This window comes from Peromyscus leucopus, chromosome 16_21 (assembly GCF_004664715.2).
Source record: "Peromyscus leucopus breed LL Stock chromosome 16_21, UCI_PerLeu_2.1, whole genome shotgun sequence".
In the NCBI taxonomy this organism is placed as follows: Eukaryota; Metazoa; Chordata; class Mammalia; order Rodentia; family Cricetidae; genus Peromyscus; species Peromyscus leucopus.
The window spans coordinates 34482666-34507025 of record NC_051084.1 but is presented as its reverse complement, the minus strand read 5'-3'; the positions used below and the strand labels follow the sequence as shown (position 1 = coordinate 34507025).

Below are 24360 nucleotides of genomic sequence, written 5' to 3'. Positions count from 1 at the left end.
GAAAGCAAAGACACTAAGCAGACCACTCCATCGAAGACCAACCTTTGGCTTCTTGTTACACACACCCTGGCTCTGCCTTGGAGGAGAGAGGTTCTGAAGCTCCGCCTTTCTTCATGCCTGTTTCCAGACTGGTCACAGTGCCTGTCTGCCCTGTCTGGTACACCATCAAAGGCATGTGCTGAGCATGGCATCTCTGGGTGAAGTGCAAAGCTCATTTAAGACCAATACAAGAGAATCAACTACTGGGCAGTAGTGGCGCACGCCTTTAATCCCAGCACCCAGGAAGCAGAGACAGGTGGATCTCTGAGTTTAAGGCCAGCCTGGTCTACAGAGCAAGATCCAGGACAGTCATGGCTACGCAGAGAAACCCTGTCTCAAAAAACCAAAAACCAAAACCAAAACCAAACAAAAAAAGACCAACCAACCAAAGGACAATGCCAAGAAAACCCGACATTTCAAGGCAAGGCATTCATTAATGCTTCTAGCTTCAAGAAAGAAACTTCCGGGTTTTATTACCTTTATCGAGAGATGCTCCAGCCATGTGGTAAAAGCTCAATGCAGTGTCCACATCATTGATGTTCTTCAGGAAAGTGAAGAAGTTCTCTACCTCCTGGAAAGTCAGGCCCTGAAAGAGAAGCGGCAGCAAGGTAAGGCAGAGCCCGGAGAAAGAGCAAAGCCAGAGAAACCGGCAGGAAACACACTCTCCCACCTTCCAGATGCTGAACCAGTCAGTCAAGGGACAGCAACTGTGGGCACCGCAGGACAAACTCTGGAGCAGAGGTCCTCAATCTCCCTCATGCTGCGGTGACCCTTGCACACAGTTCCCCATGCTGGGGTGACCCCCAACCATGAAGTTATCCATTGCCATTTCACAACTGCAATTTGCTACTGTTCTGAATCGTAATGTAAATATCTGATGAGCAGGATGTCTGATATGTGACCCCTGTGAAAGGGTCCTTCAACTCTCCCAAAGGGGTCACCACCCACAGGTTGAGAACTGCTGCTTTAGAGCATTACCCTAAGGAGAGCAAGCTGGCTAACCGACTCTCCCTCCCATGTAGACTCTGACATGAAGCTGCCTGCGGTGATGGCTGGGCATCCTTGATGAAAATGCTTCGTGGGCTTTCCAGCTGGGAACACTGTTATATTTCCTCAGCGGGTTGTGGCCACTTCACCTGCTGCACATCTTAAGGAGTAAAATCCGAGTCAGGTCTACATTGAACAGTCCACTCACAGGCCTTTTAGGCTTAGGGTAATAAGAGAATCACTAACGTCAGGGACATACAAGGGGTAGGTGTCAATACTTAGCAAAACCCCAGCACCGACCGGGAAGGCTGTTGATGATCTCTGTTTAAAAAGCTCCAGGTGAAATGATGCACCATGGGACCTCGATGACATTCTGGGGATGAAGAAATTCTTTCCCGAAGCTGGTCTATGACGACTCCAGCAAAGCAGTTATTTGCATCAGGGGCGCCCGGAGCTCCTTCCCGGGAGAAGAGTGGCCTGTTTATTTACCCCACTTCTCACAAATCACACTGTGACCACAATGAAGGCGGAAGTGGGACACGGGGGAATGTCCTGGGCATTGTAAATGTTAGCTAGCGTCTATGGAGTGTGGATGCTTCAGGTTTCCATCCCTGAACTACAGAGCCTAGGAGCACAATAATGAGGATGCTGAGTACAGATCATCTACGCCTCTTCCCTAGCACTCTCCAAGCGGGGCCAACTGTGTCTTTCTTATCACATCAAACAGAGAGCTAGACCTCTGGGTGTATGATTACGTCATGTGACTTCCTATAATTTGTCCTTTGGAGAATCAGAGAATTGAAAAGATGTTTTACTGTACAATATGATGACTCTAAGGTTGCATAAAACACAAACACCCACACTTAAGAAGCTGTTATTAAATTAGTACCCACAGGATCTCCATTTGGGTCAAGGAACAGCATCCTAGAAGATTCCTCCTCCACTGCAAGCCATTTTTCGGTCACGAGCTTCTACCACCCATATTCCCAGTAACAACCACTATGTGGACTTTTAGGGGATTCCTTTCCATTAAAAAAACAAAACCTAAAACTTCCCCTTAGGCCAGTGGTTCTCAACCTGTGGGTCATGACCCCCACAGGGGTCACATATCAGATATCCTGCATATCATATAGTTACATTATGATTCATAAAAGTAGCAAACTTACAGTTATGAATTATCAAAATAATTTTATGGTTGGGGGTCACCACAACACGAGGAACTCCATTAAAGGGTTACAGCATCAGGAAGATTGAGAACCACTACCTTAGTCTACTTTTGAGCTTTATAAGTGGAATTAAGTAGTATGCATTTGCTATGTATGGCTTCTCCTTAAGGGCTGCTCCATGCTTTTGTTTATTACAGTTTATTTTTATTGTATAAAGTGTTATATCATGTAAATATATCTCATCTGTTTTTCTCTTTAAAAGGACTCCTGGGGCTGGAGAGATGGCTCAGAGGTTAAGAGCACTGGCTGCTCTTCCAGAGGTCCTGAGTTCAATTCCCAGCCACCACACGGTGGCTCACAACCATCTGTAATGAGATCTGGTGCCCTCTTCTGGCCTGCAGGGACACATGCAGACAGAACACTGTATACATAATAAATCAATCTTTAAAGAAAGGGGACTCCCTATGCATCTGTAATTTATTAGTGTGTGTGTGTGTGTTTGAGAGGGGGCTGTCTGGAGGTCGGAGGACAGCCTCGAGGAGTCAGGTCTCCCCTTCCACCTTTGCATGGGTGCCTGGGATCAAACTCAGGTCACCAGGGTGCGTTTACCCTCGGAGCCATCTCGCTGGCCCTCACAAACTGTTTTCCTGTTTCAAAAATGGGTGGTTTTCAGTTTTGGAGAGTTATGAACAAAAGTGCACCTGTATTCAAGCATTCAGTCAGACACTCATGGAATCCCTACCTCTATGTACCAAGTGGCATAATTTTTGCAGCTCCTAAGTTCAGGTCATTTTCTTGCCTTGATGTGGGCTGCCCAGAGCTGGGGCTGACCCCTAATATGGACGCTACAGTCTGCTGGCTGACAGAAGCATGTGCCAGCATCCACCTTGTAGATGAGTGTATTATTAGAGTAGACACACAGGTTCTTCAGTACCACTGTATCTGCACTAGATGTACACGGATACCAACTTCCTTCTTCCATCAAAAGACCATGCAAAATGGAATCGGTATAAGTGTCCACTGAGGGATGAGCCAGTAAACAAAACGAAGAACCAGGTCGGCCTCACCTCTTTCTCCAGGCCATGGTGGTGCATGTCTGCAGTCCCTATACTCTGGAGGCTGAGACAGGAGAGTTTTGAGTTTGATGCTTGCCTGGGCTACATGGTGAGACCTTATTTTGAAAACAAAATAACAACAACAACAGCAGCAAAATAAAGGGCACGGGGAAGGATTTTTGGTTTAACTCTATTTCCATGAGATACTTGGGTCAGTCAGATTTATAGAGACAGAATGTAGGATAGCAGTTCCCATAGGGAATGGGGAGTTACTGCTTAATGAGTCAAGAGTTTCAATTTGGGAAGGTGAACAAACTTCTGGAGAGAGTGCTGAGGTTTGCCCGGTAATGGGAATGCACTCAAAACCACCGAATCACACAATTAAAACTGTTTAGAATGGCAGCTTCTGTATATACTGGGACACATACACAAAGTGCACCAAAGCTTCACAGCTTGACAAGAATTAAGAAATGGATTCCTTGGGGGTGGGGAACAGCAGACAACATTCTTTTTGTTTGTTTGTTTTTTGAGACAGGGTTTCTCTGTGTAGCTTTGCGCCTGTCCTGGAACTTACTCTGGTTCAGGCTGGTCTCGAACTCACAAAGATCCCCCTGCCTCTGCCTCCTGGGTGCTGGGATTAAAGACCTGTGCCACCACCTCCTGGCTGAGACAACATTCTTACTCTTCTTCATTTTCAAAAAAAGCTATATAGGGCTGGAGAGAGCTCAGTAGTTAAAAGCACTGGTTGCTCTTGCAGAGGACCCAGGTTCGGTTCTTAGCACCTACACAGTGGCTTACAACTGTCTGTAATTCCAGGTCCAAGAGATCTGATACCCCATCTGGCCTCCTCATACAACAGGCACTTACATGTGCATGAACTTAACATACTCATTCATATAATACTCAACATAAAAATATCCATTCCCATAAAATAAAAATAAATAAAATCTTAAAATACTAGTTTAAGCAGGGCGTGGTGGCACATGCCTTTAATTGCAACACTTGGGAGGCTCTGAGGCAAGCAGGTCTTTGTGAGTTCCAGGCCAGCCAGAGCTACATAGTGAGACCTAGTCTCAGAAAACAGACAAGTAAACATGAAAACAACAACAAAATCTCCAAAGTTTGCTTATTAATTATTGTGTGTGTGTGTGCACGTGGGCATGTAGCATGGCGTGTGCGGAGGCCAGGAGAGAGCTTCCAGGGGCTGGCTCTCTCCTGTCTTACTGGAGCTTGCTCACTTTCCTCTCTTGCTGCCGCTGCTCTGTGCATTTCAGCACAGCTCCCGAGAGCCTCCGAGCCATTCTGTGTCCACCTCCCACCACGACATCCGAGTGCTGGGATTGCCGGATCACAGATCCGTGCTATCTCCCTTGGCTCTCTTTATCTGGGCTCTGGGATTGAACTCAGGCCGTGATGCTTACGTGGCAAGCACCTTTGGCTGCCGAGCCATTTTGCCGGCCCTGAATCCCTGGTTTTGTGCCCCCCCCCCCCCCCCCCCGTCAGGCTGAGGAGAGAACATGGGGACTTGTGCATGCTAGACAAGTGGTCTGCCATGGAGCTGCACCCTCAGCCTCAGACTGGAAAGGGTGCTGAGGACTAAAGGCTGACTTAAAACTCCTGAAACAGACAGGACATTGTAGAGAAAATATTTTCTAGTCTGATAAAGAATCTCTAATGTTTGCTCATTAAGTCTTTTGGTGAAACTTCAAATGCTACAGACCAAGACCAGACTTCTCATGCTGAGCTTACTGGAGGACAGAGAGGGGCAGGGAGGACAGACAGAGGGGGGGAGGGAGGGAGGACAGCCTGCATCAAGTGCCTATTCATCATGATCTAGACAAACAGTGGGACACACATCATCTGAGGGCACCGTTAATCTAATATATAATGCTCTGTCTTTATTATACAGATGCCATAAAGAATATTTATCGAGTGCTTACTTGCCACCCAGCACTCTGCCAAGAACAGCAAGAGAAATAAAACTGCACTGGACATAGGCCTTGATGTTATGGAGCTCATGATTCCCATAGGCTTCCTTCAAGAAAAAGATGACAGCGACCTCAACATTCTTATTTACCAGTAACTGCTTCTCTCTCTCTCTCTCTCTCTCTCTCTCTCTCTCTCTCTCTCTCACACACACACACACACACACACACACACACACACACACACACGGCCATGAGCTCTGGGATGTAGAGTAGAAGCTGAGGGTCCTGCTCATTGTGAGCCGAGCTGATCAAACAGGAAGACTAAGGCTCGTGTAAGATCTACTGTTGTGAAAGGAACCGATGTCAGCAGCAGCCAGGAGGGATCCTCCCCTGAGCCTGAGGTCAGCAGAGCTTTCTTGACAGTCTTCGGGGAGGTAGAAAAGACGTGATTGAAAACGGTTCCATAAACTAGTTAACTAGTGACCTTAGGGAAGACGGGCTTACATAAAGCTAGACTACTCAGAAAAGAAGGTAAGATTAACAGTAGCTGGTGGAAGCAGAGGCAATTTGTAGGCACTGTAACAATGCATTTAACACCAGGGGGTTGTTAACAAGGCCAACTGTCTTTTGAAAGTAAAAGCAATCAACAACAAGTTTAGAAGAAAACAGTGGATATTTTTATGGCTAAGTGAGATAAGAGTCCTTACATAACACAACAATGCACAATCTAAACCAAAAGCCTCTGAACCAGAGCTCATCAAAACCAAGACGAAAACTGTAAATGAGAAGATAAAAGGAAATAATTAAAAATCACTTTTTTGATAAAGGACTTATAGCCAGATTGTATAAAGAACCCTGACAACTCAATAGTCTGGCTGTCCTGGAAATCATACTGTACACCAAACTGACCTCAAATTCACAGAGATTCTCCTGCCTCTCTTTTCCAAGTGCCAGAATTAAAGCTGTGTACCACCATGACTGGCCTAGTTTGGGTATCTCTTAAAAAGTTAAAAATATATATGACCCAGCTATCTCCCTCCTAGGAGTCTTCTAAAAAAAAAAAAAAAAAAAACAAAAACAAAACATAGGTCCAGGTACTAGGGAGAAAGCTCAGTGGTTAGGAGCACTGGCTGCTCTTCCAGAGGACCCAGGTTCAGTTCCCAGCACTCACATGACAGTTTACAACCATCTGTAATTCCAGTCCCAGGGGGATCTGATAACCTCTTCTGGCCCCTGCAGACACCAGGCACACTCATGTTTTGCAAACATATATGCAAGCAAAACACCCACGCACATAAAATAATAATAAAAAAATTAAAGGACGTTTACAACAGAACAGGTCTATTTAAAAACTTGCATGTAAACTCTGAGAACAGCAGTATTCCTAACAGCTACAAATGGAAGCAATTTGGTTGTGCGTTTGAAGGTGAATGGGTAAAGAAAACATGGATGATGGAATATTCTTTACTACTCAGCAATAAAAAGCAAAAAATGATTAATATGTGCGTCAGCACAGATAAATCTTCAAAGCAGTATATGCTAAGTAGGAGAAGCCAGAGGAGAAAGAGTACACTATGGTGGTGTACTTTCTATGAAATGCTCAGAAAAGGCAAACTATCTAGAGGGTTGATTTGTGGGAGCAAGGTAGGGATGTGCACTGACTGAAAACTAGCACGGGGATCTTTTGGGGTGATGGAGATGTTTTCATCCTGGATGGCAGCGATGTTGCGTAACTGTACATTTACAAAGAACCACTGAACTGTACACTTAAAAAATGATGACTTTTATGGCTTATAAATTATAGCTCAGTAAAGGTTGTTTAAAAAATTAAGATGCAGGTCTGGTGAGATGACTCAGTGGATCAAGAACCTTACTGGCAAGTCTGATGACCTAGGGTCAATCCTTGGACTCCACATGGTGGAAGGAGATCACAGGCTTCTTCCAGTGGTCCTCTGACTTCGACACATGCTGTGGAATATGTGCTCTCTCCTCCCCCAATAAATAAGTTTAAAAAAAAATAAGGTTTTGTCAGGCATGGTGGAGTACACAGGGCAGAGGCAGGTGGATCTCTGTGAGTCTGAGGCCAGCCTGGTCTACAGAGTGAGTTCCAGGACAGTCAAGGCTACACAGAGAAACCCTGTCTTGAAAAACCAAACAAATGCAGCTGGAGTAGATAAGAACTATGGGAAGGAGAACCTGGCTTCCTCCTGAGTCTGCTGTAGAACCAGACATCCAGCACCGATGGCCAGGGTCCAGGGATGAGCATAACCACCCTCACAGACAAATCCTTTGCCCTGACTTAAATCAGACAGAGCGAATCCATCTGCAGGGAGTGAGTCCGATGGCTCCAGTTTCTCCTGTGGCTCACTGAGAAGAATCGCTTTCTTCCTTATAACATGGCTGTCATCCATCCTGTCATCTAGTCTCGCCTCAGTCTCCTGCTTCATACAGAACCCTCCTTTCATAAGCTCTAGACTTGTCTTTAACTGCAGCCTGCAGCAGGGGAAATCACATATTTCTGTTACTTTCCACAAGTATCTAATTTTCTTGAAACATCACTTTCTTCATCTCTCCATCTTTCCCTGCTCACAAAATGTCAGTGATTTCCAGTTGTCAAGAGGATAGGCTACCAACCTTCTCAGTTACGGACTTACGGTCCTCCACCATCTGCTCCAGTAAATGGGCCTTTCTACTTCCCTAAAAACTTTAGGCTGGAACCTGGTGACATGGGTTGTTGTGTCTTCCAAACCCTGTGCTTATTCAGATCACAGGGAATAAACAATGACAATAAGCTGTGAGTGGTGGTACATGCCCGAAAGCCCAGCACTTGGAGGCTGAGGCAGGAGGATTAAGAAGTCAAGGCCAGTACAGGCTACATAGTTAATTCCTTGTCAAAACCTAAAAACGATGACAATAAACAGGTCATGAGTAGAAAAGCTGTGGAATCTTCTTGGCTTTAGATATTGGTGCTGCCTCTTAAGACAATGCATGACTTCTGGTCAATCGCTAAGGCTCTTAAGAATACATTTTTTTTTTTTTTTTTTTTTTTTTTTTTTAAAATCTGAACAATGGTTCTGTCTACCAACTAAGACTGTGATAATCGGGCACAAAAGTGGCAAATGTCTAGCACATTGAAAGTGGTCGGTACCACACCTGGCTGTTGCTGTCTTCTCTCCACTGGGACCAGCTCTCCTGCCTCAGAACACCCTGAAAATGCAGGTCTGTCTCAGGTTGATCTCTACTCGGTCAGGAGTACCTTGCAGCTACTGCATCATTTGCAGTGGTGCTGAACTGAACAGAAACAGTGACCGACGAGAGCCTCAGCAGCCTGGCAGGCCCACGTCCTCATCTCATCTATACCAGGCTGCAGCTCCCAAACCCGCATCCTCCCAAGGGACATTCATAACACAGCCAAGCTCACTGGGGCTGGGGTACCACGGGGTGGTAGCTCTGGGACTGAGACCATCGGGGGCATCTGGTGACTCCAGGAACCCTCTCTGAAGAACAGCCTAACGCAATTCCTTGGCTTTGCCTTCTCAGACACTATGGGGCTCTCTTGCCCAGTGGCAGCCATTCTCATCCTCTTCACATGTGAACAAGCTGTCTCCACTTCTACCCCTTAACAGTTCTTTCTCCCGGGTCTCATCTGTTCCTTATGTTCCTTTTCCTGGACCTTCCCAAGAAGTCTTGGAAAGTGGTTGGCTCAGAGTTTGACAGAGAGAAGACGAATTAATACTGTATTAATATTAAAAAGAGAGAAAGCAGTAACTGGTGGGTAGTCATTTGTAAACTATTAAGCTCACCACTATACAACTAGTAGTAATGAACTTATTAAATTCTACAAGGGATTCTTTCTTCTTTGGGTAGGATCTTGATGGGGAGAAAATGGGATAAAAGCTGGGGTAAAAGAAACCAGGGAGTTTAGGAAACATGTGCTTGGACCTACCACTCAACTTCTGAAGTTCTTGCCATTTTATCTTTTTTAAGATTTATTTATTTTTATTTTATGGGCATGAGTGTTGGTGTATATGTATGTGCACCATGTGCATGTGTAGTGCCTGTGGAGACCAGAAGAGGGCGTCAGGTCCCCTGGAGCTGGAGTTGTGGATGGCTGGGAGCCACCATGTGGGTGCTGAGCCTCTCTCTAGCCCTTACATTTTCATGTTAACAAATCCAAAATGGAATAAAGGAAGCACTTAGAAACAGATGGAGAGTTCTTCTTAATGGGAAATGGTTCTGGAGGGATGGACTGGTAATATTAGGAGCAAAGGCCCTTTATTAACTCTCATTTTGGCTAATTGCTATGTTCACAACTATTTAATCAACACAAGAGGGCAATCAATTTTAATCTCCTAGCTAAAGCAGGCTAGAAATTCAGGCCAAAAGTAAGTTTGCACCCAGATTTCCAATGTCACAGTTTGTCCTTTTACATCAGCTCTTTTTTGCAAGGTCTTTGGTCTTAAATTAACTTCTGGACAAGCTAAAACACTGTATGCCTTCAAGGGAGATGTCTCCAACACCTAATTCGCTACTTTCAAATAGAAATTCAGGATAAAATATGAATTAGCCTATCATGATTGATAGCTAACTTAAGGTCAAACCAATGTCTGTAGCTACCTTTAAAAATAGTTCTGCCCGGGCTGGGTACATGGCTCAGCGTGACAGATCTCCTAGCATACAGGAGGCCCCGGGCTAGATTCTCAGCACCCCTAACATCTAACAAACAACAAACATGTAAAAGCTCTCGCCAAACAAAGATGAAAAGTCTGTCTACAGAAAACAGTGCTTGCTCTATACAAATATCATGTGTCCAGCAAAGGGCTAAACATCCACCTGGGCACCCGCAATCAATATAATATAATTTTCACAGACACGAGCTGGGTGTTAGATGGTGCAGAAGCGCTCTCCAGGGGAGGAACTATTCTCTCACTATCAGCTGATGACAGGTCTACCCCTCAGCTAAGAGAACACCTGCTGTGGAAACAGGCTGGACCGAGTTCAGAAGAAGCTAGGCTGGCTCAGATCCTTTCTGCTTTTCACATCCAAGGCAAGGAGGAAAAATGTCCAGCTGAGAAGCGGTTAGAAAGCAGTGGTGTTCATGAAAGATTTCTGACATAACAATAAGAAAACTGGGACAAATGCTGGCTCTCTTACTTCTTCTCTAGTTACTGGCTCTTAAAGCTAGAATGGTCCTATGGCAAGCAGACAGGAAAAGGTCAATTCCCAAGGCCAATGAGGATAGGGACTTGACCTACAGCGACCATGGAAACCACTAGGGAAGCAGCTGAGGCCTTGTCTCGAGCACACCACACCACTTTGGCAATCACTCACTCACGCCAACATATTCAGTGCCGGGCTGGTGTTCTGATCATGGCCACGTGAGTGACTACCGCTGTCCAGGCGGAAAGGTCTGGGGCTTGCAGTGAGAACCTCGGTTGTCTACTCTACTCTTATGTGTCTGTGTGCCTGAGCAGTTAGTGGTCCAGTCTCTCGCTCAGTCCCTTCCTCCCCCAGGTCTGTCTGCACTTTGTGACCTGTCCTTTCCTGCACCAGGTGCAGCCCGTGCAAAAGAAGACCTGGAGCAGGACTGAGGAGAGCTCCCGTGGACCCAAGGTCTCTGATTCCAATGCTGCTCAGACTCCTCATCTCTTCCTAAATTCTCTAACAACCTTACTATCAATCAGTCTTTTTGATTCTACTCTTGCTCGTTCCCACGTTCTCTTCCACAATGGGGCCACGACTGTCTTTACGTATATAACCAACCATGTCATTTCTGCCTCAAGCCTTTAGCACCCTCTCATTGTTCTGAGTAATGCCGAGGCTTCTGTGCCTCTCTGACCTCATCTGTCCTTGGTCTGGGATGCTCCAGACACACAAACTCCCGATCAAGCTCCTCATATGTTCTAGGTTTGTCTTTACTGCTGATTTTGGACTCAAAGTTTGTGGCCTTGTGTGTTGATTTTCTGCCAACTTGGCATAAGCTAGAGTCACCTGAGAAGATGGAACCTCTCCTGAGAAAACCACCTCATTGGATTGGCTGTAGGGAAGTCTGTGGGGCATTTTCTTGATTAAAAATTGACAGGAGAGCCAGGCGGTGGTGGCGCACGCCTTTAATCCTAGCACTCAGGAGGCAGAGGCAGTCGGATCTTCATGAGTTCGAGGCCAGCCTGATGTACGAATGAGTTCCAGGACAGGCTCTAAAGCTACACAGAGAAACTCTGTCTCAAAAAAAAAAAAAAAAAAAAAAAAAAGATAGGAGAGGGCCACTGCGGGTGGTGCCATCGCTGGGCTGGTGGTCCTGGGTTGTATAAGGAAGCGGACTGAGCAAGCCATGGAGAGCAAGCCAGTAAGCAGCATCCCTCCATGGTCTCTGCATCAGCTCTTGCCTGTAAGTTTCTCGTTGGTTTTCTCTGATGATGAATTATAACCTGCAAGCTCACTAGACCCTTTTCTCTCCAAGCTGCTTTTGGTCATGGTGTCATAGTGACTTTTTTAAAATTTCAGACTGAGCGAGTCCTTAACCTGACTTCTCAAAGTCACGTTTCCCTGGATTCTGTCCTTGGTCCACCTCTTTCCTTCTGTTTAAGACCCTTCTCATAAAATCTCTCCAGCTCTCATGGTTGTAAGTCTGACAGTGTCTGTGATCACCAGACCTGGCTCAAAGCTCTGAGGCAGACCTGGATACTGAGTTGCCTCCTCAAATTCAGACATCATAGCCAGGTGATGATGGCGCACGCCTTTAATCTCAGCACTCTGGAGGCAGAGGCAGGAGGATCTCTGTGAGTTCAAGGCCAATCTGGTCTACAGAGCAAATTCCAGGACAGCCAGGGCTACACAGAGAAACCCTGTCTTCAAAACCAGCCAACCAATCAACAAAAATAGTTAAACTGAAGACATCTATGTCAGAACTCTATCTTCCTATCCAAATTAGCTTCTTTTATACTTCTCAATCCCCGTGCCTGGCACTACCTCTGTGTGAACAGGAAATCTGGGCTTACTCTCATGTTCTTTGTCCACTGTTCACTATTTTTCTCTCTGCACCTAAGGTACAAGAGATGCATTCACTGTAACCCCTGAGTTACAATGACCGGTTCACGACACTTTCTTGTTTTGTTGATGTCTTTGCAACAGCCAGACGTTCCCATGGTTTCGTTTCTCCCTGCACCCAAGGCGACTGACTGACCTTGCCATCTTTGAAGTGCTTCTTCAGCTGCCTCTGCATGGCGGTCAGCTTCTTGGACTGTACTCCGCTGTAGGCCAGCAGCATGCCACCAAACTGCCTCTCAGTGATCCGTCCATCCACCGGGTCATGGCGTTCAAACTGGGGGGGAAGCAGACAGTGTTTCTGGAGTTAAATGGGAGGTGTTTTGACATGGACCACAGAATGATTAACTGTGTTTGATGAAAGAAATGAATTTGGGCCTCAGTTTTTCCCAGATAAACCAGAAATGCTTATATGAAATTATCATGAAAAAAATCATTACTAAGCAATTAATATGTGTCAATACTAATAAAAACAAACAATAAAACACAGAATAGCCAAAGCTCCTCACCCCTCTCAGGTCAGGAGCATCCTTGAGAGGATAGGGCCAATTTTAAAATTCTACAAAAATTTACATTTTTCTTTCTTTCTTTTTTTTAAGATAGGCTTTCATTATGTAGCTCTGGCTGGCCTAGAACTCAGTATGTAGACCAGGCTGGCCTTGAACTCACAGAGATCTGCCTGTCTCTACTCCTTGAGTGCTGGGATTTTATACATTAACAGTAATAACCACTTTCTAAAATTTCTCATGCCCTTGTTTCTCAGGGAAGACTTAAAAACGATTACAAATTTTATCAATTATGCATATGCAAAATCAAGTTTTTGTATGCACTTAGATCTTTAAGGACTTCAAACAAGAATAGTATATTTACAAGTTCTCTGGAAAATAGTAACTGATTAGGCTACCAATAAAGCTTAACAAAAATATGCATTTAAAAAAGATGAATACAGCATAAAATGCCTTCAGTAGACATGCTAACTACAAAGCTACTGAAAAAATCATTAAAGATATTTAAATATGCAGATGAAAAGGCTAAGCATTAAGAAGCTCTAGCTAATGTAAGGGTTATCAGAAAATTAAGATTTCATTTAAAACTGGGTGGTAGCAGCACATGCCTTTAGTCTCAGCAACCTTTAGGACAGCACCCCATCATTTTGAATGAGCTAGAACAGTCTAGGGTGGGGGTGGGGGGACGGAGAGCCATGTTTAAATGAAAGCAAAGCTATTTGCAAAGGAATCACCATCATCAATACTGAGTGACAGTCTCCTTCCCCACTTGGGCACTCGGGATTTTACATCTGCCACTCTGTCACTTTTACAGGACTGATTCATTTCTGACAAAACCCAAAGTTTTTGGGATTCGATTTAAGTTTGATTTATGGCTCAATTTACCATCCCAAAACAAAACGGAGGAACTGATAAAAATTCTGCAGGTAGGCAACTTTCTGCACTGTTTAAAGCGGGCGGATCTCTGTTTCCAGCGGGCTTAAAGGCCTGAGTCAGAGTTAGTGGTTCAGAATTCATTTAGAAGTGGATCCTAGGCCAAAGCTATGGCCCCTCTTCTCCAGGCTGACCTTTAAGGATCTGGACATTCACTCCCCTTTCTGGAATTCCCCATGTCATGGGCAATCTCACACCTTAGCATTTCAGCCCTCTCTGACCAGGCAGCCTTGAGGTCGGAATGCTTCGTTTGTAAACCTCACAGCAGCTGGCTTGCTTAAGGCTCATGAAAGGCCTTCTGTTTTCACCCTCCAGAGGAGCAAGGCCACCCCCCCCCCCACCCGCTGTGTTTCCAGGGCAGGCTCCAGGGGAGATCCTCAAGTAGCAATTTCAATGACCAAAGTAGCATTTTTACTGTATTTGAAGACCCAGACTTGGCTTTTAGTAACATGTTCCATTACTATTAAGCAATTAGAGCTGAAAAGGCGTGAATACTAATACTTGTCCTTTCTGCATAGTCTGGCCCACTTCACAACTCAGGGCTTTGGCTCTATGATTTGTCTTTGGGCAGCACTTCTCTGTTTAACCTACTGGCCCTTCAGAGGCAAAAACTACCTAACCAATGAGTTTTTTCACGTTGCAGGGCACCACGTGTACCAGGCAAGTGCTCTACCATTGAGCTACAGCCTCAGTCTGTTTGTTTCTGAGGTCTTAAATATGGCGGCGGCGGCGGCGGCGGCGGCGGCGGCGGCAGGGCTGTAAGTGTGGGTATTTCACACACATACAACTACTAACAAACAGACACAAACACTCTACTGGCTCAACATTTTAAAGCTGAAGACCTACTGAGTGAAGGTTTGAGAGCTTAAAGTGTCAAGATGTTACATGGCTGCAGAGATCATTTGTGCAGTTACTTTTTGATGCAGAGTCTCAGGACGCAGCCCAAATTGGCCTCAAACTCATGCTTCTGCTACCTCAGCCCTCCAAGAGAGCTATGCTTGGCTCCCATCTTGCATCTTAAGTCTTGAAAATTCTGCACGTGTGCCCGTGGAGCGCTGTAGGCATGTGATCAATCCTCAAGTCAAGGAAGGGCCTCAAGGAGAGACACGGGTTCTTAAAGAATTACCACAGTCAGGAAACGTCTGTGCTATCACTGGCCTGCACTGACGTAGCAAACACAGATTGCAGCCCCTTAAGTTCCACTTAGGTGACACTTAACGAGGTCCATTCTAGTTAGTCCTGTGGCAAAGGACCGGTGTGGCCCGGCATACCACTCATGGTCTGTGCTGCTTTTCTGTCTCCAAGGCAGCCGGACAGCCAGCCTAGCACTTTCCCTTGGCAGCCATAACCACGTTCTCTAGTGCACGCAAGCCTCCTGCTGATCCCCAGAGGGGCGCAGGGCAGGCGAGGAAGGGCCAGAGAAGAGAAGCCAGCCAACGCTAGGATTTTTCTTGGCTTTCTAAACGCTCAGTACATCATTTGCGCAGTACATCATTGTTCCCACCCCTGCTCCTTGCGGAGAGAAGGAACAGCCTTTCAGAAGGACAGATGGTCTACATATCTGTATGAAATGATCTGAGGAAGATGAAAAGCTGGGGAGAGAAGAAAAGATGTTCTATTACAAGGTCCAAAAAAAAAAAAAAAAAAGATTGAAAAAAGGAAGAAGAAACCAGTATCTGAACGTGGGGCATCATTTAGCAAAGACCTTGGGCGTTATAACACTCTGGGAAGTGTAAAGCCGCATCGTGCTCCTTCACACAGCGACAGACTGAGGAGACCTGTCCAGCGCCCAGGCAAAGCCTTCCTTTACACAAGCGTTTCAGAATGACAAACTTCTGGAGAGGCCCGTTCTAGCTTCTGAACCTCACAGTGTGAGACTGCGGTGATCTCAGGCCAGGGGGCTGCACACATCCGTGCTTTTCAGTGGGACAGCATGGGGCTTCTGCGCCACCATTATACTGTCAGGAGTTTAATACAATCGGGTTCCTGAAAAGGAAACGGATTACAGGCACCATTCTCTACGGGAACCCTCTTTTTTCAATAAGCATGCCATACTTTCAAGTTTGAGTTGAAATCTGTTTCTGTAACTGGATGGGCATCTCTAAACATAAGAGGAATCTTCACAGACTCACTCATGGTTCTCTTCTGGCAAGTTGAGGTCTACAATTTGGAACATAACTCTGTGCTCAGCAAGGGCTAACACAATCCTTTAGGCTCAGATCACGAGAGTACAGGATATGAACTAAACCACTAGACTGCTTGTCTTTGTGGTGCTGGGTCCTTGTGCATGCTGGGCAATTATTCAATCTCTGAGTGACATGCCCAGCCTAAACGACTATACTTTTCAATTCCAAACCTGAAGACTTCTTACAGTTAAAACTGGTTTAGCTGGAGCCAGAAATGGTGGTGAATACATTTAATTCCAGCACTCAGGGCGTGGGCTGGGCATGGTGGTGCATGACTTTAGTCTTAGCACTGGGAAGGCAGAGGCAGGCGGATTTCGAGGCAAGCCTCATCCACATAGTGTTCCAGGGCAAAACCTTGTCTGTCGTTGTCTACATCCCCCCCCCTGCCCTCAGCTTCCCCACTGGGAAAGGTGGTTTGCACCTATAATCCTAGCTACTTTGGAAAATCACTGAGCCTATGAGTTTAAGATCCACCCCAGGGAATCGAAAAGAAAGAAGTTCGGGCTGTGATCAAATCAGTTGACCAAATCACCAGTCCCAGTCACCTAACCAGACCAGGAACGGGGCTTAACCTTTTGGTCAGACAGCCCCATGTGGTGCACAGACATACATGCAGGCAAAACACCCATACACATACAAAAACAGGAACAGTAGTATTTAATATAAAATGTTTGCCCTTTGTTAACGTATGGTAATTTTTGCCCAGTTTGCCCATCTTTTAACTTTGTTTAGCTCTATTTGATGCATGAAAATCTTCATTACAGCTAGATATATAGTTTTTTTTAAAACTAGTTATGCCTAATAGGAACTCTTTTTTTTAAAGATTTATTATTTATTATGTATAGTGTTCTGCTTGCATGTATACCTGCAGGCCAGAAGAGGGCGCCAGATCTCATTACAGATGGTTGTAAACCACCATGTGGTTGCTGGGAATTGAACTCAGGACCTCTGGAAGAACAGCCAGTGCTCTTAACCATTGAGCCATCTCTCCATCCCAGAACTCTTTCCTAGTAAGGAAAGAAATGAAATATTCACCCGTAGTTTCTATATTTTCCTTTGTTTCAGACAAAGTCTGACTATATTGCCCAAGCTTTCCTTGAACCCCGTGTAGACCATGCCTTGACCTTTTAACCTCTTGCTTTACACCTGGAATGCAGGGATTATAGGTGTGACCCACCAGGCCTGACTCAAGATTTCTGTATTTTAAACAAGGAAACATCACCTAAAATATTAAAAGATACTTAGCAGCGGTGCTTAATGACAGTGATTAACTCCTCAGAAATAAAGAACACATCACACCCCATGGCTCTGATGTCACGTGGCTAGCTAGCATTTGGAACCTGAGGCAAGAGGAGCCAGACTTCCAGGCTAACTTTGGCTACACTGTGAGTTCCAGGGCAGCCTGGGCTACATAAAAAGACCCTGTCCCAAACAAAAAGCAGATTACCAGCTGCAATTGTTTAAAAGTTTGCAGTCTGCTAAGTTTTAGTTGGAATGTCTGGGGATTTGTTTGTTTTGAGACAAGATCTCACTGTGTAGCTCTGGCTGTACTGGAACTCACTTATGTAGACCAGGCTGGCCTCCAACTCACAGAGATCCACCTGTGTGGCTACCACGCCTGGCTAACTGTCTGGGGATTTAAACTATGATTTACGTATTGCATGAGCCAAATTAATCAGGCTGCCTCTCCTGAAGGAAGTCTTGGGCGACTTTCAGCCAGTTAACCTGTCTTCTGTCAAATGTGCATCAAGTGTGGCGTTAGGAAAGATCTGTCTTCAAAGAAAAGGATGCCTGAAGAGCTATGATCTTCAAAGGGAAATTCTGGGATTGCCAGGTCTCAGTCTGCACGCTGTCACGGGCTAAGCTGCCACCATAGGCTTAACGCCCAGACCTTCCTCGCCAGATCTGCGCGATTTCCATACACCAACCCTCAAAACGTTTGCATTCTGCAACAGCTCTGGGTACCCTTCCCGAAGAACCTGAACAATAAACCGAGGACAGTAACTGCTGTTCAATGTCCCAACCCATCGGTGAAGTGAACGTTTCCACGCGGAACTGCTGAAGAATTTTGGAAGCTTTTCCCTTTAAGGTAACTTTGAGCAAGTAATAGATGTTATATGCAATTTCTGCTTCCAGTAACATGAAAAATCCCTAGCTTTGCATTATATATTCCTGTGAGATCTGTGTCCCAGTGTTATTCAGAGTTCAAGGACACTTCTCTTTTCATGTAAGATCACAAGAGTTTTGGAAATAGAAATACTGCTGGGGATAAAACAACCCAGAAATGCTCCAATTTCAGGAGATAAGAACCAAGGACTCACAGTTATCTGCTGCCGAGAGGCAGACTGCTTTAGACCGATGCTCGCATGCTTTCCCCCGAGTCCACCTCTCTGTAGAGAAAGCTCTGGGATCCACTGTCTAGGCAAAAATACAGCAGTTCATCCTAGCATTGCTGACAGCCTGTCAATTTCAGGAGAGAGCTGCAGATTGGCCTTGTCCCTCACTTGAACCGAAGAACCAGAACCAGGCATGGTGGACTTAAAGGTGAGGCAAACTGGAAAACGAAACAGTGACTAAGATAAGGAATTATGGGCGACTCATAATTGACCGTCTTTTCATCCCAGGGAGTAACTGAGATAAAAACGATGCTGGGTGTGTTGGTGCGTGCCTGTCCACCAGGCGCTCAGGAGGCCGAGGAAGGAGAACGGAGAGCTGGCGACACGCTCAGTCCACACAGTGAGACCCTGTCCCACCACAGGTGAAAAAGGGAAAAAACAGAAGAAAAATACAATTATTAACCCACCTCCATGCCCCTAAAAACAAATACTGTTAAGGAGAAACCTTGGGGAAAGACGGGAGACTTCTTATCGATAAAGGAGAAGGGCCGTGTAAGTCAGAATACAGAGGCCGGCCCAGGGGGGATGCACACAGTGAGCTCCAGCGTGCTGCGGATTGATAAAGGAGAAAGGCTGTGTAAGTCAGAATACACAGGCTGGCCAGGGGGGATGCACACAGTGAGCTCCAGCTTGCTGCGGATTAGCTCCGTCTCACATAGAGGAGCAAACTGCTCAGCTATGCCGCCCACACGCCTGGTGATTTCTCACAGCAATGAAACAGAAACACGAAAGCCGCCCGGCCGAAGCAGGGAGAACCCAATCATCTTTAGACACTCCCTTTCAAAGGAGGCGTCCATCAGCTGTGACAGGACTGGGAACAACTTGCAACTCTGGAGGAAGGCTTGTTTTATGCTAAGGACCTGGGTAATTTTTCTTCCTGTCATTTTTTTTTTTCCCATCTGGGGCTGTCCCTGCTTCATCTACTTGTACAAACCCTGTCCTTCCCTGAACTCTATGTTCCTATTAATGATCCCAAATGCACTCAGCTTTCCAGAATCTTCTGTGCTCTGACAACAGGTAAGGCCTAACAGCTGCGCCCAAACTGTAGCCTTACAGGTTACTAGTGGCCTGGGATAGTTAGGAATGCTGCCCAACACAAAACTGTCAGCTTACGGAAAACATTGTGGTATTTTTGCAATTTTTTAAAAAACTTGATTGTGTGTGATTCCTGAGTGTGAATTCTGTGGATAACAATGTTACGTCACAATGTCAAGGTGTTGGACATGTCTTCTGATACAACAGAAGAGTATATTCTGCACTGTGTTAGGCTTTATTTGTTCATGGTGACTGTATCTCTCATAACATTATATACTGCTTAAAAATTCTTTCGTGTTAATAGCGCGTGCGCACATGTACAGTGCACACGTGAGGGGTCAGAGGATAATCCTGAGTGTCAGTCCTTGTCTTATTGTCCACAGGGTCTCTTGTTCTCTGCAGCATATTCCAGGCTGGCTGGCCCCAGGGCTTCTGGGGGCTGGCTTGACTCCACCTTCCATCTGCCTACAGGAGTGCTCCCTACATCGGCGGCATGCTATGGCCGACCGGATGTGGGCTCCAGGGACCTGAACTCGGGCCCTTGTGCACATTTTCCCCACCGGGTCATCTCCCAGCCCAGTTTTGTGTGCTTCTTGAAGGAAGAGCCTGTGATTTCTATTATTTGCTGTGTCACACACAGGGCTGGGTCACATAGCATGAGCTCATTAAATAGTTTTGGTTGAATATCTCTGCCTTATTTATACCTACCAATTTATCATCGAATGGGCACCCAAGACACACTTTGTGGTAGAGACTATGGTAGGCCTAAGAGGTGATGGTATGGCTTCTTTAGAACTGGTATTTATTCCCGAGGATGGGGGGCCGGTTCTTGAAGTTGCCCCTAAAGCTTCAAGGAGATGACAAGGTGTGGGCTCTGCTGGTTAGAAAGGACAACTTGCCTTTGCTGGGTCAGCTCACACACAACAAGACAGTAAGAAAGAGTACCAACAGCTAAGAACGGCCACAAGCGTAATGGAGGCTGTGGGCAGGACACAGTGCCAGACTTCGCAAGCCAAAACCATTTGTACTCAGTGTCTGAAGGCAGGCTGCAGTGATAAATTAGGAGAGACTGGCAGGTGCATTTACTCATTAAAGGGGGAACCCGAGGAATCCATCAGCGAAGTTCTGTTTTGTTCTTTCACTTGCTGTTACAAAACCCTGCCATGTCATCAATTTTTATAAAATTCAGGCAAGGACAGATGTCTGAAAATCATTAGCGTAACACTGTAGCCCATTAGGAAAGTAAGAATATTTTGATCAGAACATAGAAAGACACGCTCATCTGAGTTAGAAAACTGAATCTCGGGGCTGGAGAGATGGCTCAGATGTTAAGAGCACTGGCTGTTCTTTCCAAGGTCCTGAGTTCCACTCCCAGCAACCACATGGTGGCTCACAACCATCTGTAATGGTGGGATCTGAAGCTCTCTCTGGTGTGCATGCAGACAGAGCACTCATACATTAAAAAAAAAAAAAAAAAGAAAGAAAGAAAGAAAGAAAGAAAGAAAGAAAGAAAGAAAAGAAAAGAAAAAGGGAACTGCAGGATCTATACTCAACTGAAGACGTTTGTGGGTGTCCTTTCATTTAGCTGCTGAAACTGGAAAACAACGCAGCTCCGTCTTCTCTTTTGGTGTGTGGACCCCCCCTCACATCCACATCAAAAATACTACTTGTCTAGGGGCTGGAAATGAATCCAATGTAACATGGATGCAAGAAAATAGCACTGGCAGTCAGACAGACTTGATTTTTTTTCTCCCTTGGACAAATACCAAGTGTGTGTCTCTAGGCAACCTGTTTAACCCTTCCAAGCCTTGTCTACCTCATCTACAACATGGTTAAGATGACAGTATCTTTCTCTTGGGATTAATGTGAGGTTAAGTTAGATAACAGATGTAAAGTTACCTTGATTGATATTTTCTCAGATATATTTACTTAACTTTTTTTATTTTTGAGATAGCATCTCACTAGATAGCTCAGGATGGTCTGGAACTTCTTATTCTATATTGCTGGGAATTAAACCCAGGACCTTATGCCTTCTGTGGCAAGTATTCTATCACTGGCCTGTGTCTGCAGATGCCTTTATATAGTTCTTTACATTTTAAAAATTATTGTTTTGAAATTGTGTGTGTGTGTGTGTGTGTGTGTGTGTGTGTCCATCCCCAGAAGCACTTGAAACCCTGGAGCTGGAGTTACGGGTGGTTGTAAGTCACCTGACATGGGTGCTGGGACCTGAACTCAGGACCTCTGCAAGAGCAGTGCGTTCTCTTAACAGCTGAGCCACTGTCGGGACACAGACCAGGAAAGGAGCTGTGTGAGGATTCTGAGTGCTGTGAGAAAACTCCAGGAAAGAAGAGTCTTGTGACCTCAGTTTCTTCAAAACACAGAGCTGTTCTTGGAATGTTGTTTTCACACTCCTCCCAGGTGGAGCGGAGAGGAGTCAAGTTATTGTCAGCTGTTGTTATTCGTGCACCTCTCTGGAAAAACATGTTTTTGCCACATGCGGCTTGTCCTTGTGACTCTACACTTTACTCGGGACTCAACCTTCAGAGTATAAATCGTCTGATGCTCTGAATAAAGTTGGCTGTTGCATGAGACTCTAGTCCACCTCATTTTTAGGCCCTGTTCTCCTAAGTTCACGACACAACTAGAGCGGTAAACAAGCTACATCTTCAGCCCCTTTATTATTGTTATTATTATTTTTACTTCTTATGTAGACTCCCTCCTTTTTTTTTTTTTTTTTTAGTTTTTTGAGACAGGGTTTCTCTGTGTAGCTTTGTGCCTTTCCTGGAACTCACTTGGTAGCCCAGGCTGGCCTCGAACTCACAGAAATCCACCTGGTTCTGCCTCCTGAGTGCTGGGATTAAAGGCGTGCACCACCACCACCCGGCTTATTATTATTTTTTAAACTGTGTGTGTGTGTGTGTGTGTGTGTGTGTGTGTGTGTGTGTGTGTGTGCATGTGAGTGCTGGTGCCTGCACAGGCCACAAGAGGGCGGCAGATCCCCTAGAGCTGGTGTTCCAGGTGACTGTGGGCTGCCTGACATGGGAGCTGAGATCAGGCCTTAACTGCTGGGCCACTCCCCAGCCCTATATGCTAGTATCCCTGAAATCAGTGGACATCTAAGCTTGCTATTGGCCAGGCGGCAACATTGCCATTGTTGCCATGGTCTGTAGAAACAAGTCAAAGTTGGCAGAACGGGTGTCAACAGCTTAGAAGAAACCCGGGTAGCAGTGAGATTTTCTTTTCAAAATGCTGTACCAATGATGCTGTGATGGCTCAAAGGACAACAGTATGGGGGAAGCAGACCGGCCCGACACAGACTAAAACATTCAGAGGTGTGCTGGCCCCTGAGTGGAGGGCAAGTTTAGACCAATTTATTAATTGATTTACTTGCATTTCCCTTTTGTGTCTGCATAAGAACGCCGTATACTAGAAGTCTAAGCCTAGAGGAATAGTGTAAGCTTGATAGTTAGTGACAGGGAAAAAATCCTGGTGTGGCTCGTAACTAAATATTTTTACTACCCAGAAAGTAAAAAGTACTTTTGTCACGGCGAGCTCAACAGCATTTCCTTTTCTTTCCCTGTGATAAGATAACAGTGCATCCTTCTAATGTCTGTGCTTTGCTTTTTGATAGAGCGTGGCAGCAATCAGCTGGGCACATACTGAGAGCTCAGTAAACAGCTGCCGTGGGTAACGGTATTAGCAAAAGGCCCGGGGTTATACTTGTTTCTGTTACCTTCAGTTACATTTAAAAAACAAGGTCTTATTCTTAGTTTTGCTTACGTGTATCTGTGTGAATGTATGCTGTGTGTGTGTGTGTGTGTGTGTTTATATGTGCCCATGGAGGACAGAAGAGGGCACTGGATACCCCGGAGCTGGAGTTACAGATGGTGAGTCACCTCATGTGGGTGCTGTGAACTGAACTCAGGTCCTTGATAAGACAGCATTCTTAACCACTCACCCATCTCTCTAGCCTCCCTTCAGCTAGAATTCAAGAGAAATACGTCATTGTCTATGAAGATTACGCACCATGGAGGAGGGGCTCCTGAGCTATCGGCAGTTAAAGACGGATGGCTGCTAGTGGAGGGTGAGTCACTCTTCTTCAGTAGCTACTAGGAAGCTGCCCATGAGTCAGTGAAAAAACAAACAAACCCCATACTCACGCTCATAGAGGCTACCCTAATCAGACTCAGTGGGTCATAGAAAAATAAAGACATGGATGTAAGAGGGGCTGTGCTGGGAAGGAAGGGTCCAGAGGGAATGAAGGATGGAAAGGGTGTGTATGAAAACGATCAAAATAATTATACAAATGCGTGAAATTATCAAACAATACATTTTAAAATGTAACATAGAAAAGCTGACTGAGAAAGGAAAGAAAGACAAAGAAGTAATGCTTTTAATACCCCGCCCCTCCATGGCTGGCATGAATTCCCTGCACGGAGGAGACAGAGAGAGAAGAGATGGACAAGAGTGAGCTGTGCTCGGGATTCAATCATAAACCCACCTTCTAAAAACCAGGCTTCGGGAAGTTTATGGAAACCAGAGCTGTAAGAATAAACCATAAGCCTTCCACTTACTCCAAGCAGGGCCCAAATTAATGGGGTGTGGGACAGTGATTATAAATTCTTCCCATTTGCTCCTTCACTTGTGCCTCACAGTACTCGGACAGAGGTGTAAGAGGTGGTGCGTCCACTTACAGAGGGACCCTGCACATTTACCAAGTCACAGCTTACACCACATTCTTGGGGCTTTTCTAAATTCGCTGACACGGATGTGTTTTATTGGCTTGATTAGAGCTATGACAAACATTGCCACGATTTACCAAGCCCGTCACAGAGGCTGTGAGATGATTGAGTATGCACGCTCCAGTATTTGAGGGGGAAGAGGAAGAACGGAAATTCCTCTCAGGTCATGGTAAGTCAGGCTGTCTGTGTGTACCCGGGAGGGACAATGTTATGAAAAACAGCTCTTGATGGAAGCTTTCTACAGTAATGTCACAGAATCAAGACACGAAGAAGAACAGTTGTCGTGGGGTTAGAGAAACGATGGTATTGAAGGAATCCACCGTGGCGGCTCCCTACGCTCCAC

At 45.5% G+C, this 24360-nt stretch overlaps 1 protein-coding gene across 4 annotated transcripts in view; it reads right to left on the bottom strand.

Annotated features, from left to right (window-relative positions):
- The window catches only part of Micu1 (mitochondrial calcium uptake 1), a 166222-nt gene that overhangs the window by 21289 nt on the left and 120573 nt on the right, over positions 1 to 24360 (bottom strand). For all 4 annotated transcript variants that reach the window (XM_028892448.2, XM_028892449.2, XM_028892450.2 and 1 more), the window contains 2 exons: positions 12359 to 12496; positions 517 to 625 (listed from right to left, as the gene is read on the bottom strand). In XM_028892448.2, coding sequence (XP_028748281.1) covers positions 517 to 625; positions 12359 to 12496 — 247 coding nt within the window. The remainder of the gene's footprint in view (positions 1 to 516; positions 626 to 12358; positions 12497 to 24360) is intronic.